At 44.4% G+C, this 18,744-nt stretch overlaps 1 protein-coding gene across 2 annotated transcripts in view; it reads right to left on the bottom strand.

The window, feature by feature from the left end:
- Nucleotides 1-18,744, bottom strand: part of MTMR7 (myotubularin related protein 7) — a 243,050-nt gene that overhangs the window by 114,108 nt on the left and 110,198 nt on the right. For both annotated transcript variants that reach the window (XM_078678126.1, XM_078678127.1), the window contains exon 9: nt 85-210. In XM_078678126.1, coding sequence (XP_078534252.1) covers nt 85-210 — 126 coding nt within the window. The remainder of the gene's footprint in view (nt 1-84; nt 211-18,744) is intronic.

The following is an 18,744-nucleotide window of genomic DNA, read 5'->3' as shown; positions in this document are numbered from 1 at the left end:
GCAATGTGCTCAATGGTACAATTAAATATAACATGCATATTCCTTAAACCTGTGTACGTTATGGCAAATCTCAAATCGGCTTACCATGAAACCCTTCAAGGTTCTGTAGTGTGGGTCCAGCAGCAGGCCTGCTACGGAGCACACCTGTGCGGTTCTGTCCCAGCCGTCTGAGCAATGCACCAGGACACTGGTCCCTTCCTCTGCCACTGCCTGAGGAACAAAGAGAACTTGTTATAAAGTAAAAATCACCAGCAGTAACAGGTGCGCGTTGCTACTGGATTGACTTCTCCATCAGGGTGGGGTTAAAAAGTCAGGGACACCACCACATCACTCAGGGGCACCACAGAGGGGCACCATCACATCACTCAGGGACACCACCACTTCACTCAGGGACACCAAAACATCACTCGGGGGCACCACCACATCACTCGGGGGCACCACCACATCACTCAGGGGCACCACCACATCACTCAGGGACACCACCACATCCCTCAGAAACACCAAAACATCACTCGGGGACACCACCACATCACTCAGGACACCACCACATCACTCAGGGACACCACGACATCACTCAGGGACACCACGACATCACTCAGGGACACCACGACATCACTCGGAGACACCACCACATCAATCGGGGACACCACCACATCAATCGGGGACACCACCACATCAATCGGGGACACCACCACATCACTCGGGGACACCACCACATCACTCGGGGACACCACCACATCACTCGGGGACACCACCACATCACTCAGGGACACCACGACATCACTCAGGGACACCACGACATCACTCAGGGTCACCACGACATCACTCGGAGACACCACCACATCAATCGGGGACACCACCACATCAATCGGGGACACCACCACATCACTCGGGGACACCACCACATCACTCGGGGACACCACCACATCACTCGGGGAAACCACCACATCATTCAGGGGCAGCACTCAGGGGCACCACCACATCACTCAGGGACACCACCACATCACTCAGGGACACCACCACATCACTCAGGGACACTACCACATCACTCGGGGGCACCACCACATCACTCGGGGACACCACCACATCACTCGGGGACACCACCACATCACTCGGGGACACCACCACATCACTCGGGGACACCACCACATCTCTCGGGGACACCACCACATCTCTCGGGGACACCACCACATCACTCGGGGACACCACCACATCACTCGGGGACACCACCACATCACTCGGGAACACCACCACATCCCACGGGAACACCACCACATCCCTCGGGAACACCACCACATCACTCGGGAACACCACCACATCACTCGGGAACACCACCACATCCCACGGGAACACCACCACTTCACTCGGGAACACTACTACATCACTCGGGAACACTACTACATCACTCGGGAACACTAAAACATCACTCGGGGACACCTCCACATCACTCGGGGACACCACCACATCCCACGGGAACACCACCACATCACTCGGGAACACTACTACATCACTCGGGAACACTACTACATCACTCGGGAACACTAAAACATCACTCGGGGACACCTCCACATCACTCGGGGACACCACCACATCACTCGGGGACACCACGACATCACTCTGGGACACCACCACATCACTCGGGGACACCACCACATCACTCGGGGACACCACCACATCACTCAGGGGCACCACCACATCACTCAGGGGCACCACCACATCACTCGGGGACACCACCACATCACTCAGGGAAACCACCACATCACTCAGGGGCACCACTCAGGGGCACCACCACATCACTCAGGGACACCACCACATCACTCGGGAACACCACCACATCACTCGGGAACACCACTACATCACTCGGGGACACCTCCACATGACTCGGGGACACCACCACATGACTCGGGGACACCACCACATCACTCAGGGACACCACCACATCACTCGGGGACACCACCACATCACTCGGGGACAACACCACATCACTCGGGGACACCACCACATCACTCGGGGACACCACCACATCACTCGGGGACACCACCACAACACTCGGGGACACCACCACATCACTCACCACCACATCACTCAGGGACACCACATCACTCGGGGACACCACCACATCACTCGGGGACACCACCACATTGCTCAGAAACACCACCACATCACTGGGGGACACCACCACATCACTCAGGGACACCACATCACTCGGGGACACCACCACATCACTCGGGGACACCACCACATTGCTCAGGAACATTACCACATGAAATGAAATGAAATTTAATTTATAAAGCGCATGGCTGCCCAAGAGCGTCCCAGCGCTAACAAAACAAAGAACAGGAACAAACTGAGGAAGGTACAGTTAATTAGAAATTCTTGGGAAAAAGAAATGTTTTAAGGGACTTTCAAAACTTAAAATAGCAGGGTTCGGTGCGGATCCGACTGGGAAGAGAATTCCAATTTTTTGCCGCATTTACGTTAAAACGGCATCCCCCTGTGCGTGCCTTCCTCACTCTGGGAACCTTGGCTAGGTTTCCGAGGTCCGACCGGAGAGCCCGGGGAGATTTGTAGGGGCAGTTCAGGCTCCTAAGAACCGGGGGTCCTTTGCCCTGAAGCGCCTTATGGGTGATTTTGAAAAAGGGGGGTGGTGATGGACAGAGTTTCTGAATGATGCAGAATACTCTTACCAAGTCAAGAGATCATGGTTTTAATCCATCACTGTTTTTTAGCTCACTGCACCGAACAGACTAATTTGCATATAGCCAGGTTCTGAGCTGGGATGGTGCAGTGAGCTAAAAAACAGTGATGGATTAAAACCATGATCTATTGACTTGGTAAGAGTATTCTGCATCATTCAGAAACTCTGTCCATCACCTTTTCCAAAATCGATTTTATCCACACTATGTGTGGGAGGGTATACTCAGACGTGAGTCCCTTGCTCATTGCACCATCAGGATTCAAGCAAGCCGGGCCGAAGAAGGCTGTGATGCCAGAAACCGGTCCCCGGAAGCTTGTTTCCTTCCCAGTATAAGAATTGGCTTGGTAGTTTGGTTTGCCCTGTTCCCATCATGCACTGGGACAGGAACAGACTAATTTGCATATAGCCAGGTTCTGAGCTGGGATGGTGCAGTGAGCTAAAAAACAGTGATGGATTAAAACCATGATCTATTGACTTGGTAAGAGTATTCTGCATCATTCAGAAACTCTGTCCATCACCTTTTCCAAAATCGATTTTATCCACACTATGTGTGGGAGGGTATACTCAGACGTGAGTCCCTTGCTCATTGCACCATCAGGATTCAAGCAAGCCGGGCCGAAGAAGGCTGTGATGCCAGAAACCGGTCCCCGGAAGCTTGTTTCCTTCCCAGTATAAGAATTGGCTTGGTAGTTTGGTTTGCCCTGTTCCCATCATGCACTGGGACAGGAACAGACTAATTTGCATATAGCCAGGTTCTGAGCTGGGATGGTGCAGTGAGCTAAAAAACAGTGATGGATTAAAACCATGATCTATTGACTTGGTAAGAGTATTCTGCATCATTCAGAAACTCTGTCCATCACCTTTTCCAAAAGCGCCTTATGGGTGATACATAGCGCTTTGAAGATAATTCTTTCACGTATGGGCAGCCAGTGAAGCGATCTCAAAATTGGTCTGGCCGAAGATCTTCTTGAGGCCCCCGAGAGCATCCTGGCTGCTGCGTTCTGCACCCGTTGAAGGATATTGATGGTAGCTTCAGGTGCCGCTAAGAACAGGGCGTTACTATAATCCAGTCTGGATAATATTAACCCCTGGATCAGTAATTTCCTGGACTGGGGAGGCAAAAGGGGAAGAACTTTCTGCACTGCTCGAAGCAGGCCAAAGCAAGTGCCTGCGAATTTCTGTGCTTGCGTCCTGAAGGTTAGGTCGGGCTCAAACCACACCCTCAAGCTTTTGATTTTTTCTTTCGGTGCAGGCAGCTCACCCATACAGGGAGGCCAGGAGGCTTTAGGGAGGGATGTAAAATGATGGCCCAGGAGCATGATCTCCGTTTTTGCTCCGTTTAGTTTGAGCCGCGAACTGGTCATCCAGGAGAATATTCTGGCAAGACAGGCAGAGAGATTGTCCAGACATCCCTCTTGTTGGGTTAGCGAGACGACTAATTGGGTGTCGTCTGCATAGGTGACTGTTTTGATCCCAAAGGGAGCCACCACCTCCTCCAGTGGGGCCATATATATGTTAAACAAAGTAGGGCTCAAAGAAGAGCCCTGAGGGACTCCACACTGGAGGGGGGTAGATTTAGACAGTGCACCGCTTTCCCAGATCCTAAACGATCGATTATTCAAGAAGGATTCAAGCCATTTAAGGGCCATTCCTGTTATGCCCAGTCAAGCGAGAAGGTGAGCTAATATTTCATGGTCCACCGTATCAAACGCTGCACTTAAATCCAGGAGGATCACAACTGCGGATCCTCCTGAATCTAAGATACACCTTGCCTCCTCTGCCACCACTAACAGGGCTGTATCAGTGCCCTGTCCCGGGCGAAAACCCGTTTGGGAGTTACTCAGCAGCCCATTGTTTTCCAGGAACCCCGAGAGCTGCTGGTTGACCATTTTTTCAGCAATTTTGCCCAGGCCGGGTAACAACGAGATCGGGCGGAAATTGTCCAGGTCCGACGCATCAAGCCCCGGTTTTTTTAAAAGCGTTTTGACTCTGGCCTGTTTCCAACTAGGTGGCACAACCCCGCAGGTAAATGAGGCGTTTAGGAGTTCTGTTGCTAAAGGGGCAATAGTGTCTGCAATCCGCTTAAGGATATACATGGGCGCAGGGTCAGATGGAGAGCCACTTTTCAAGGAAGATAGGGCTTTACCGAAGTCCTCCCTGGTAATACAGATAAAGGAGTCCAACAAGGGGCCAGAGGTAGGTGTCAGGTGAGTATCAACACAAGGAGTAGCGACGTTCAGTGGTAAACTATCAAGGATTCTTTGTATCTTGGAATCAAAGAAATCCGCTAGCTGATTACATCCAACTTCAGTGCAATCCTGGGTGATTATAGGAGAAGGGACCTTGAGTAGTTGTTTAACTCCTTTGAGGAATTAGATGATAAATTAATTTTTTTCTCAAAAGAAGCCACCTGAGCTTTTTTCAAGGAGGTTTTATAGAGTCTCAGGGCAGATTGATGGGCTGCTTTGTTATTAACCGCCCAATCTTTCCTCCATCTGCGTTCCAGTTTTTTGCAGATTTTTCTGAGATCTCTAAGCTCTGCAGTGTACCACGGTGATTTAAAAGTACAACTTTTCTTTGTGACTCTTTTGAGAGGTAACATCGCGTCCAGGGCATTGTTAAGCCAATTATGAAAGCTTATATCTGCCATCACTCAGGGACACCACCACATCACTCTGTGACACCACCACATCACTCAGCCCAACCACATCATCACTCAGCACCACAATAGCACTGTCCTTGCTTGCTACCAACAAGCATTGCCATAGCCAATAGGACTTGCATTAGGAAAGTGTAAGCTATTGGCTTTGTGAATAGCAATGCTATTAATTTATATATTTTCTAAGCCAACACAACTCAGGGACACCACCACATCACTCGGGGACACCACCATATCACTCGGGGACACCACCACATCACTCAGGGGCACCACCACATCACTCGGGGACACCACCACATCACTCGGGGACACCACCACATCACTCGGGGACACCAGCACATCACTCGGGGACACCAGCACATCACTCAGGAGCACCACCACATCGCTCTAATACACCACCACATCACTCAGCCTAACCACATCATCACTCAGCACCACAACAGCACTCTCCTTGCTTGCTACCAACAAGCATTGCCATAGCCAATAGGACTCGCATTAGGAAAGTAAGCTATTGGCTTTGTAAATAACAATGCTATTAATTTATATATTTTCAAAACCAACACAACTCAGGGACACCACCACATCACTCGGGGACACCACCACATCACTCGGGGACACCACCACATCACTCGGGGACACCACCACATCACTCAGAGGCACCACCACATCACTCAGGGGCACCACCACATCGCTCTAATACACCACCACATCACTCAGCCTAACCACATCATCACTCAGCACCATTACAGCACGCTCCTTGCTTGCTACCAACAAGCATTGCCATAGCCAATAGGACTCGCATTAGGAAAGTAAGCTATTGGCTTTGTGAATAACAATGCTATTAATTTATATATTTTCAAAGCCAACACATATTAACCTCTTCGACGCTGATGACGGAACCGCTCAGTCATCAGCCGCGGTGGCGCTGTGCTGATGACGGAGCGGTTCCGTCATGGCCCACCCGACGCGCCTGCGCAGTGCTGATTTCGCGCCTGTGCGGCGCGTTCTATTGAGCGGGCACGGCCATGACGGAACCGCTCCGTCATCAGCACAGCTCACCCGAGGCTGGTGACGGACCGGTTCCATCACCAGCGTGTGAGCGCCGTGCAGCCCCCCGCCCCCTTAGCGCTGCGGCGGAATAGCCGCCACAGCGAAGGTGTTAAAAAAATTGTCATTTACAATACCAATAGCTCACGCTTTCCTAATGCGAGACCTATTGCATTGCAAATGCCTGTTTTTTTGTTGTTGTTTGATTGTATTCTCACACAGGCCAAGGTAACATTAGCTGTGTGCTTTGAAATGTAAGCATTAATTATTCACTCGTACATGGCTTTTTTTTAACTGTGACAGGCACGCATGTGGCGTGTCCCTGGAAATATGTACATTTTTGATTCACTTGTGCACGGCTATGTCTTGATTTTATTTTATTGTTTATTTACTCTGTGTTTTGCGCATTCTGTCAATATATATATATATATATATATTTTTTTTTTCGTCAACAGGACAAGACAACATTGCCTGTTACTTTTCTCGCATCCCTTCTTCCCTCTCTCTCCCCCCCCACTCAATTTATCTCTCTCTTTGTCCACCCTCTCTAATTGTCACTCTCCTTAATTCTGTCTCCTCTCTCTCTCTCGCTCCCCTTTATTCTCTCTATCACCCTTTCACTCTCTGTCTTTCTCTCCCCTTTATTCACTTTCTCTCCCCTTTCACTTTGTGGTTTGCACACTCTGTTCATTGTTTTCTTAAAAGTAAAAAGCCCACAGGGCAAGGGAACATTAGCGGTTACTTTTTGTACTTTCACTGTATTTAACGAAGAGTTACAGTCCCCTCCTTATTCGCCCGAAGTGGCTCACAAATTAGTTTTGGTTAATATTTAGGGCTTATTACAACACAGGACAAGGCAACATTGGATGTTGCTTTTTTCGCGCTTTATCGCATCAGTAGCCATGTTTCATGTAGAGCACCTAGTGTTTAAAGGGCATCTTTTGCATGCACGGGATCCAACCTGGCTGGCTTCGCAATGAGATGCAAATTGCTTTCATTTCTGTAAACTCTGCAGAAGTCTTGTGGTTCCGTGTACTATTTTTCATCGGTCTGCGATGAAAGACAAGCGGCTGTGCCCCTCCCTTGCTGTTCGGTGTTATTTTCTGCTTCGTGACTGGTGGCGGATTTTAATGTGCTGGTGATTGCAGTTCATAAGTAAGTACTAAACTTAATTTTATTAACATTGCCAAATTATTAACATTCGCAGTGGGCGGGGTCTAAAGGGATGCCAAGCAGGGGATGGTAACAGCCTCTATATTTTTTGCATCACATTTGTATTTCAGTGATACAAAAGTATAGGACACACGTCCAGGGCGCTTACACTCACCTTGGGAGTCACATGTGCACGTCACTGTACGTGACTGAGTTCGTAGTGTGCGAGCTGCCTTTGATCAGCTTGCCTGTTTCACACCTATGTGTCAATGTATGTCTTCTTCCACAGGCCTCGAGGACAGTCTACTCAGGTGAAGTCCTCATTTAGCACCCTCCGATTTATGACAGGACTTGAAGAATAAATGGAGGAACAAGGAGGCTTTGTCAGCTGGGGGCACAAACAACCCTAATGTTAAAACAGCACAAGACATGGTGGAAAGAGCTGCATTCATACAAGCTCATTTGTGTTTGTTGGTGGCAGTGCATCTTAAGTCAAGTTGGGTTTGGGTCAGGAAGCGAGGGATTAAGACCGTGTCGGCAGGAGAAAGAGGGACTCTTGCTTTTTTAAAACTTCTTTCTGTTGTCCTGTTTGTCTCCTCTCTGGCTTCCCAAGTTTATTATTCAAAATGCAGTGGCATGAACTGTAGGCTCGACTGATAGGATTAAACTGCTTCTGTGCATTGTATACACGACCAACGTTTTGGGAAGTACGGGGTTTATCCAAGGACGTTGCTATTAGGGAGTAAGTGAAGTTTTGCATTACGAAGAGGGGTGACTTTGCATTTTGTACAATGTAAGGAGTAATTGTTGTCACTGTGATAGAATTTCCTCTAAGCGTTTCATCATTCCAAGATATAAAATACACAAAACCACTTGTTTCTTGTGCAGCTGTCTCATAAAAACCTGAGAGAGCCATTTTCACTTTGGTGTGGCTTCAAAACTCTCTTTGCAGATAGTCACATTTCTTCTGCCCGGTCCTGCTGCTTTAATGCTGGTTTCTTCTTCAAAGGATGGCTTTGTTTTCTCCCAGCTCCCGAGGGAGTCTCTTTCCCAAACAAAGTGTTTGACTTTGCACGCAATCTTGTTTTTAGAAGTTTTTCCAGTCTGATAGCTTCACTAACTGGTCATGATGCTCCTTTTGTATCCATATACACATGTATATGTATTCATGCATGTATAAATGTATGTATTCATGCATGTATGCATGTTTATTAGTATATGCCAATATATGTATGCACAACTGTAAATATGTAAATTGACATCTATGTACTCATGTATGCCTCTATATCTACTTATGTGTCTATGTATATGTGTATGTTTGCATGGATGCCTTTGCAATAATAATTTATATACCGCAAACTTGCGGTAAGAACAAGTACACTGCACAAGCAAATATTGGCTATTTTTCCAAACAGTTCTCAAATAAACTATGAGTAAAAGACATTGTCAGGTGCAATGCCAATAGTTCAAAATCTCACAAATGCGAGACCTGTGTATTGCAAATGCGTGTTTCTTTTGCACACCAGTTATTATTGTTTTATTTCATTTGTCTTAGAAGTAGAAGGAACAAGAATGACGTTGTATCCCAAAATCTGCACACCCTCCCAGGTCAATATATCTTTTTGACATAGTTGTTTCAGTTTCTTATGATTTTTCAAATATGTTGGCAGCCTTTAGGGATGATATTGAAGGGTCTATTGAACACTCACTACCCTCTTTATGAATGACGGAAGTTATAGTAATTTCAATGGATTGCACTATTTGGGACTGGGAATCTTAAATTCTATTTTTTTTAAATGTTCTGTTATCAATGGTTTTCTTTTTTTTCAATTCTTCCACTACCGATTGTAGAATGATTGGCACATTTGATAGCCTACCTAATAATGGCACACAGGAGCGTGATGTTTTGGTAGGTCTTACCTCTTCCTGGGCCCAGTTTACCAGCATGTTCCATTTGCTCATTTTCAGTCAATAGGTAGTAAAGAATCCTAGATTTTGTCCATTATATTAACAGGTCTTTCCTAAATGAGAGTCTTCTGGGACATTGCTCCTATGTCAAATAATGACTCTGATATGTTATACCAATTGGTTATTTCATCACATTTATTGAGTTGCAGCATTTATTGTGCTTCATAGAAATGTATGATTCATTTTTCCTTCAGTATTCTGATGATTGATTATCTAACATAGTTGTCCGTAGAGTGTCATCTGGGAAATTAAATTAACTTTATTATTGGGATCTGGTTATTTTGCGCTATTCTTCAATATAAGGCTCATCTTGAAATGTTCCTTCTTGACTTCAATCAATGGTGAAGAAGAAGTAGAAGGTAGCTTCATTGTTCGTTTAAAATACTTCAAAGGATTATTTGGTCTAGTCTAAAGTGAAATTGCTTGTTTTAGTTGTTTGGTATGTATACCTTTTGCCTTCTTATCACTTCAGTAGCTAATGTGCGTTTACTGTCCTATACTTATTAGAGTTTATGGTTTGTGAAAAAAGTTTACATTCTTTCTCTCTTCTGTTCACTTGGTCGTATTATGTTTCTACTGGATTGCATTCAGAATATTTTCGAGTTAAATCCTTCTTTCAAAACCCATACTGGCAACTTCTTATTGTCCAACAAGATCGCGTGTGCCTATATCTATTGAAAAAGCACCAATTGCAACTTTCTGTAGATTCGACTCACTAGTTTGCAGACTATTCCTTTGGGTTTGCCACAACCACGGTTTTTCATTTTTATTTGCTTTTGGCAATTGTTCCTTAGATTTGTTGATTTTATCATGCTGGTGAGGCTCATCATAAGTTGGATGGATGTAACTTTGTTGAGGTGTTGATCTCTAATCTTATAGGAATTTGAAATATAGTGGACTCACAGATTCTGAACAGAAATGATTACAATAATGTGCAGCTAAGATTATAGTTATGATTGCAAATTTAGGTACACTGGTTCACATTTACTCTGTTGTTAGTGCTATATTGTCACTGCATTAGTGTTATTTTTAGGTCGAGCTTAAGCAGCGCATGCGCAGTCCCTTAAAGACATGCTATATTCACTCTGTGGGCTTACAGCCTGCCCATGGCCTTTTTATTCTTCCCTTAGATTGTTGTTCAAAAATGCTTGTTTCTAGTAGTTAATCCTTCCTCTTTGCCACTCGTTTTTGTGTTCAGTTTCCTCCCACAGAGCACAGCCCAATTACTGTTAAAATTACGCTCCGGCGTTTATCTGTTGATTTGGGGGGACTATTTTTTCTTTGATTCCTGCTCATGTCACTGTCTGCCCATCTTAAGTGGTTCAGCTTCAGCGTCTGTCACTTAATCTCTCCGTCCAGTTCAAATACAGAAATGAAATGTCAGACACTTCAGACACTCTTTCATTTTCTCTGACTTCAAAGTGCAAAGATTTCCCCCAAGCCCCTCCAGCTTGTTGCTTTAGCAAGCCTCGGTCACCGGACCTTCAGCAGCCCTTGGTCACCAGACCTTCAGCAGCCCAACCTTGCATCACAGTTAAGAGCAAGGCTTGGACAACTCCCTTTGCATTTTCTCGGACGCTTGTTTATATACTGTGAACTCAAGAGACCCGAAAGTATTGGAGTGCTTTAAATAAACGCTAGTTGCATTACACAATGTCAGATTAATTTTTTAGGGCATTTTTAGAGAGCCTGAACTCATCTGCCCAAAGGAAACAAACTGCTTTACAAAAGCGCCGGTTACATTACACAAGGTCAGGTTAATTTTTTTTATTTTTACGTGTGCTGAGATTAAGTGATGTCAAAGCCGTCCCTGTTAATTCATTATTCCCACTATACCTGACAAATGGGAGCATTTTGTTGTTGTAATGCCCAGTGTGCCTATACCCAGGCGGCTTAGACAGAGGGCGGGGCTGGGGGCTTGCTGGTAAATTGATGGTGTGAGCAGTGTTTTTAATGGAAAACCCTGGAGAAGGGTGTCTGGTGAATAGAGGCCAGGGGGAGGAGGGATGTGATGTTGCCGCTATTGGAAAGTGCTTCAGTGCTTTTTTCATCTGCTTTTTTCAATCGGCTGATAAATACTCTAGATTTGTAGTTGCACACAGAATGTTATAGTGCTGTTGACTTGCATCAAGGAACTTTTTTATTTTGTTGAGTTTTATACAGCGTGCACTAGACCTGAAGATATCAGGTATCGGAGAACTTTACATGAGCACCAGTTTCGTTACAGATGGACACATTCATTTTTGTTAGGCACGGGGAGATTAAGTGATTTTCCCAGAATGTTGAGCGTCGTTGCTGAGACTCGAACCCAGTTGCCCAGCTTCGAGGTCGACTGATTTAGCTGTAAGGCTACATCCTCTCCCTAAACTTATCTTTTTGTCTGTGCATTAAAAAGCTTTGGAATGTATTCACGATTGTTTCCGGGGACAAGCATGTATTCCTGAATGATGCCGAATGACCCAGTGTGTAGTAATTGCATAGCTCTTCAATCCCTGGTATCACAGCACAAAGAATAATGTGTTGCATGGGTAAACACATATAAGACCTATTGTATATGCCAATGCTTGCTTAACCTGTTGGCTGGTATGAATAGCTCAGTCAGGAATGTTGACTGACGTTTTTGTATACTGCATGAATTCATTTGTTACCGGGGCCAGATGATTAGCGGGAGGTCTGGGCAAGGTCAGCCAGGTAATGGTTGTATGATTGTATATGCTCATTTACTCCCCCCCTCTCTTTGCTGCCCCTTTACCTCTTCCTGACAATGCTTGTGTTAGGTAAGGTGCTGATTGCAATGTACTCTAACCCTCCTCGATAACACTCTGCATGTTAGCTTGCCACCTGTCCTTACAGTCCTCCACACAATAGGCCAGTAGTGTGCAGCAGCCTCCATACAATGGGCCTTGCAGGGACGTCAACTTCTCAGCCAGTGTGGGCGCGAGGAATCCTGCACCTTTGACATGAGGAACTTCATCTCAATAGAATACCCACAATTTGATGAATCAGAGACTGTGTGAAACCACAATTTCAGGAGGCAATGTGTCCATGTGGTAACGCACCTCCACCACATCAAATATTTCAGAAATACAATCAATTAAATAAAAGGGCTCACGCAATAAACTGAGCCCTAAATCAGCAAAACAGCTTTACGGATTTATTACAAAAATGATTTGAAAATGCAGTACAGAGTCAAAGCTGTGAAGTATCTCCAGCAAATAGGGCATTACAGAGAAACTGTCAGCGGGAAGCAAAATCAAGAGTGGAAAGGACTGCATCCTAGTAGCATAGGAAAGGCCTCTGCCACAATCTCAAAATCAAGAGGTTTTATACATTATTTTTGCATATGAAATTTGTAAAACTACAAAATCCCTGTGGGGGATCCAATGTGTCTTTTCATTAGCAAAACACACGGTTTTATTAAATGTCATTGTCTTAACTCCAAACCACTATCTCACTATATAATTATTATTCCCACTCTATGCCAGTGCCATCCAGATACGGTGGAACAAACTAGATACTTTAACAACAGCAAGGTGTTATGAATGAATAGGGTGCAGTGAGCTAATGGAAAGACCTTGAAGTAATAATTGCAGTTTTGTGACTGAGCCAGAGAAGATTCATTGAGTACAGCATGAACAGGACAATGGGAATAAAAAAAATGGGATTCTGCTTGACTGCACACGGGGGGCATGACAAACAGTGAAATGTGCAGGGGAAGACATGGGTGACATCTATTTCGAACACGATGCTGCTGGGCCCAAATTGAGTCCTAGTTAACAAGGGTTAGGAAAATATATTTCTACATAACATCGCAAATCTATATTAGTGTGCATGTGTCACCGAGTGTAAAACTACTTTCTGCACTTTGTTACTGATGTACAAAAATATAAATGCACAAAATCCTCAAACAATAGCACTGTCTCAACGTCACCCACAGTAGAAATTTAGGCCGGTTTCCAGGTCCGCAGCAGGCACTCAGGGGGCTTCATCCTGCTCTGGAGCAGCCTTCACCGGTGGCCTTTCCCAGAGACACTCAGACACATTGACCACTTTTTCACTGGCCCCCTTTTCCCCTTTTGCACAGCGGTAACATACTGTCATGGTCATGCTCAAAGGCAAGGAACTTTGGGGAGGGAGCCAGAAGGACACGGTTCAGGGTGGTACAGTGAGCCTTATGGGTTTTGGGTCCTGGGGTTGGAATTATGGTGTCAGGGCCACAAGCACGTCCGCTGCTTTCACAGCCTAATGGCACAAGGAGAATCACATGACCATGTAGCAGTGAAAGTTCTTAGAGGTACTGGGAATCTCATATAAACATAACTTAGTGCCTCCATCATCAGATAGGTGGGAGGTTTGTGGCAGCAACCCTAGATGCCACTGAACCATGGAACAGATGCATGTTCTAGCACCTGTGGCTTTTATAGGGATGAGGTGGTGAACTGATCCACGCGAGTGCTTTGGGATATGTTTTGTCAGTTTATTAAAGGGACACTGCCAGAAAATAATGTTCACTTTGCCACACCAATATTCCTTTTGCTCCAAAGTGGTAAGCACACACTACCAACTATGTATCTAATATGAACAGCATACATCATCATGCTAGGATTCCCATTGTCACAGTGCATAACTTCATAATTGCCAGGACAGTTTCTATATTACAACAGCATGTAAACATTTTTACCATCTCCACATGAATCTGTGATGACAAGACCTGACTGCATTCTTAGTACCATAACAAGTGCCAATGTAAAGCTCTGGCAAACCAGCTACTGCCAGAGATGACGGGGGACACAAGATCTGCACTGCGCGTTACAGCAATGACAGCCCGTGATGACCACCAATGTGATGCTCTAGCAATGACCATCCGCGAAGCCCGAATGGATCTTTGTGCTACAGTGACAACTGTCCGAGATGCCAGCCCTGCTCTTCGCGATTGAGCAACAACCATCCACAATGCTCTGCCGGCGCCTCATGGCCTCCTCCACTGCAAATGGAACTCTTCTTGTCAGACTTTGACAAGGTAACTTTTCAGCTTGACTCATCAGGTCCTGTATCAGACCCATGCTCCATCATGGTCGGCCTGAACTTGTGACTTTCCTCCGGTCTAGCACAACCAGATGACTACGAGTTACGCTTTGTGCTTCTAGGCACTGTGGCTACATACATCCTAACAACTACATATCTCTGGTTCTACTGATTGGATTTTTGTCATTTTGGTCTTATTTTATTTATTTAACTTTTCTCTATTTTTCTAAAATGGTTTGGGGTGTTACTTGTGTTATGTTTTTTACTTTATTACTGTTTTTGTGTTGCATAAATACTTTACAATTTGCCTCCAAGTTAAGCTTGACTGCTTTTGTGCCAAGCTACCGGAGGGCTAAGCACAAGTTAATTTAGTGACTTTTGTGGATCACCTGGACAATGATTGTAGTTATTGCCTGAGCTGGGCTTCCATACCTCTCAACCAATTACCCAATTTCTACGTATTATGTAAGTTGCATTTGCAAAAATACCCAGGTACATACTGGCCAGACTGCAAAGTAACTTAAGTGAAGGACGCCCATATCCACTGGAAATAATACAGCTACATGACCACAAAGGAAGAAAAACAAGCACATAGAAGAGTACAAAGGAAATCACAAATATGTATACACATGCACAGAGGTGTACTCTCACAGGCATATGTTCAGAGACAAAAAACGTACAGACACAGGCTGAATGAAACAAACAAACGGACTGTAAGCACACAAACTATTATTTCTCATCCTTCCATGCATCATGGACTGCAATGATGTTCCATGTCACAAAAAGCTAGCAGTGGTCTGCAGAATTCAGCAGATGGGAATGCTTTGTGGATGGATAGGCCGACCCCAAGACCATAAGGTGATTCTGTTACAGCACCAATCATACAAAACACAAAGAGCACAATACAATACAATAGTGACTCGCATAGACTCAGCCTGGAGTTACTCCCTGGGGACAGCTGAATTTGGATTTGCCTAATATGGGGAGACGTGTGATGATCGATTGAATGTGTTGGCAGATTTGGAGTCCCTCGTATCTGCACAGTTAGGAAAAAGTCCGTCATGTATTTGATAAGGAGGTGCTTCTGTGCACCATTGACGTGGTTGCCTTGTATACATCGATATCCCACAATGAAGGTCTGGAGGCAGTTGAATGGAGACTGCTGGCCTCCTCCTTAACAACTGACAAGAATATTTTTCTACTGGAATTGTTGCACTATACCATAGTTATTTTATTTGGCAGAAGGAATTTTATTTACAGAAGACTGGTACATCAAAGGGCTTTCCCGGGGCCCCATCATATGCCAAAACATTCATGGTCTACTTTGAATACAATCATATTCTGACAAATTCGAAATGGATTGATAATGCAGCAGTTTTCTTGCGTTATATTGATGACATACTTGTCATCTGGAAAAGATCCAGCACACTACTTGAGGAATGATTTGCAAAATGAAATGGTCACAATCCTAGAATTCAATTTACATATGACATCCAACAAGAGAGAATTCATTTTTTGGATATAGAAATCTGTAAAACAGATTCAGGTCTTGTGACGTCAGTGTATAGGAAACCTACGGATGTCAACAATGCGCTTCACTTTTCAAGCGCACATCCTTACTCTCTCAAGCAACATCTACCGGTTTCCCAACTAACAAGGATTAAGAGAATCACATCAGATGCGGCAGTTTGCACTAACCTGATGCATGATCAATTGTCTAAATTAAAAGCAAGAGGTTATCTGGATCAGACATTGATAAAGGCTGAACAAAAAGTTGCCTTAAGAACAAGAGAAGATCTGTTAAAGCCAGCTGAGAAACAACAAAAGAATCGTGAAGTCTTCGTTTTAAAATATTCAACACAGGCATCTCAGATCAAAGCTATCATAAGAAAAAGCTGGGAAATCAGAGCAAGAACCGGACTTTGTCAACCTTTTCCGAGGCCCTCCGGTATTTGCGCACAATAGACCCAAAAATTTACGAGAACTGTTAAAACCTACTGCCAATGTTGAGAAACAGGCTACAAGGGAATGAGAAAATGCCACAACTGTGGACAGTGTGGTAATGTAATTTTAGGAGATGTATTTATGCATCCACACACAGGTATTAAGAGGAAATTGCATCACACATCGGACTGTAGCACAGGGAGGGTAATATATGCCATCAAGTGCCCATGCGGACTAGTCTATGTGGGTAGGACGAGTTGCAAAGTTAAAACGCGCACAATAGAACATAAGAGTAGAATCCGTAATAAAAATATTAGCTCTTCACTGGTTGCCCATTGGTTACAGGCTTCACACACTATTCCACAATTGAGGTTTACCATCCTTGAACAAGTGACATTGAGTTTAGGAACATATGTTAACACTGTTCTAGCATGTAGGGAGACACACTGGATAAAAGTTGTAGGCACAGTAATCCCTAGGGGGCTCTATGATCATTATGTACTACTGTGCTTTTTATAATCATATATTTGTCTTATCTCTACTTATAGACCTTGTAAAGGATTTGCACCCATCACTTTTTCTTTTATTCACTCGGATTATTTTAGTATTTAGGACATATTACAATGTATCGAATCGATAAATTCCACATCCTTTTACCCCAACTAATGTCCTCCTTTCTTTTCCCTGACGTTTCTTTATTATTTCAAAATATGTAATTCCTACTTTAGTGTGTTGGGTTTCGAGTCCTCAACTCTAATGACTAGGAGTGAAAGGCTGTTCTCTACCGAATCTATGGTGAGAACTACGGCGTTGCCCGCCCACATAAACAGTTTAATAACGGTCTGTGCAATAAGATTTCATATTTATTCTCTGCACGTTTTTTTAGCAGACGGGGCATAACAGCGAGACGGGAGCACTAGATTTATGACCATTTGTCTGCAGTGTCGGGTAAGATCAGATACAGCTGTCTTTCACTCTGTAACTTATTGTTTCAGAATTTACCGGAGTTATTTTCAATGATTTTAGGCATTTGCCTTCTAGTGATACGCCGAGCACGTTTATCGCGGATTGTAAGAGTTTAGGGTCGATGTGTCACTGAACACTGGTTAGTCACTTAGTTTATTTAGAGATAGCACTGAGGCCTTTCAGCACCCGAGAGCATTTGGAAAGGGGTGCATCGTGCTTTCTCTGTTATTAGGTTTTTAGTGAAACGCATGTGATTTACTTTAACGTGCATTCTCACGTAGTACGCAGGTTAGCATGTTTACATACTCAACCGTCTATTCACTTTCTTTTTCTTTTGAGTGCAAATCCTACTAATCAACATGTACTGTTTTGCTGTACACATTTGAATGGATAAGACAATATGTGTGACACGCTTATTATCATTGTGTTGTAGATTCCTGAGGAGGATATACCATATTCCACAAAGTTATTTTTGATGAAATCTATCCCCTGCAGAAGGGTTCAGACTAAACCCGAAATGCATTGGGATTTTTTATTTTTTTTGCAGAGTTTTATATAGCGCGAACTAGACCCGAACCCAATCAGGTATCAGAGCGCCTTACATAGCACCAGTTACGTTACATGAGGACACACTTTCATTTTTTTTTAGGCACGGGGAGATTAACAGCCTGATTCATCAAGCCGAATTGCGCTCCCAAAGGGCCAGATTCTGAGAATCTGGCCCTTTGCGAGCGCAATTTTTGCATTTGGGATTCATCATCCCAAATGCAAAAATCGGTAATTGCTAATTCGCTAAATTGCGAGGAATTACATTTAAGGAATCTCTATTTGAGATTCCTTAAATGCAATTCATCAACCATTTTTAAATTGCTAATTTGCAATTTCGGGCCGCTATTTACCGCGAGGTCAAACCTCGTGGTAAATAGCGAAAACTTAGAAAAATGCTTTTAAAAGCATTTTTCTAAGTTGCATGTTGCACACACACATGTCCTTCGGACATGTGTGTGCGCAACACCACTGTAAATTACATTTCAGGGGTGCTACAGGGTGTCCTTTGGACACCCCTAGCACCCTTGAAATCGCTATCTTAATTGCGATTAGCAAATTGGGGAGTTATTCATGAGCATGAATGGGGAGTTATTCCTTATTTGCGATTAGCAATTTGCTAATCGCAAATAAGGAATGTGTAGGAATCGCAATTTATTTAGCGATTCCTACATGAATACCGTTTTGCGAGTCTGTAATAGCGATTCCTTATGAATCGCTATTAAAGACTCGCAAAACA

The sequence above is a fragment of the Lissotriton helveticus genome, chromosome 2_2 (assembly GCF_964261635.1).
Source record: "Lissotriton helveticus chromosome 2_2, aLisHel1.1, whole genome shotgun sequence".
In the NCBI taxonomy this organism is placed as follows: Eukaryota; Metazoa; Chordata; class Amphibia; order Caudata; family Salamandridae; genus Lissotriton; species Lissotriton helveticus.
This window is presented reverse-complemented; position numbering and strand designations above follow the sequence as displayed.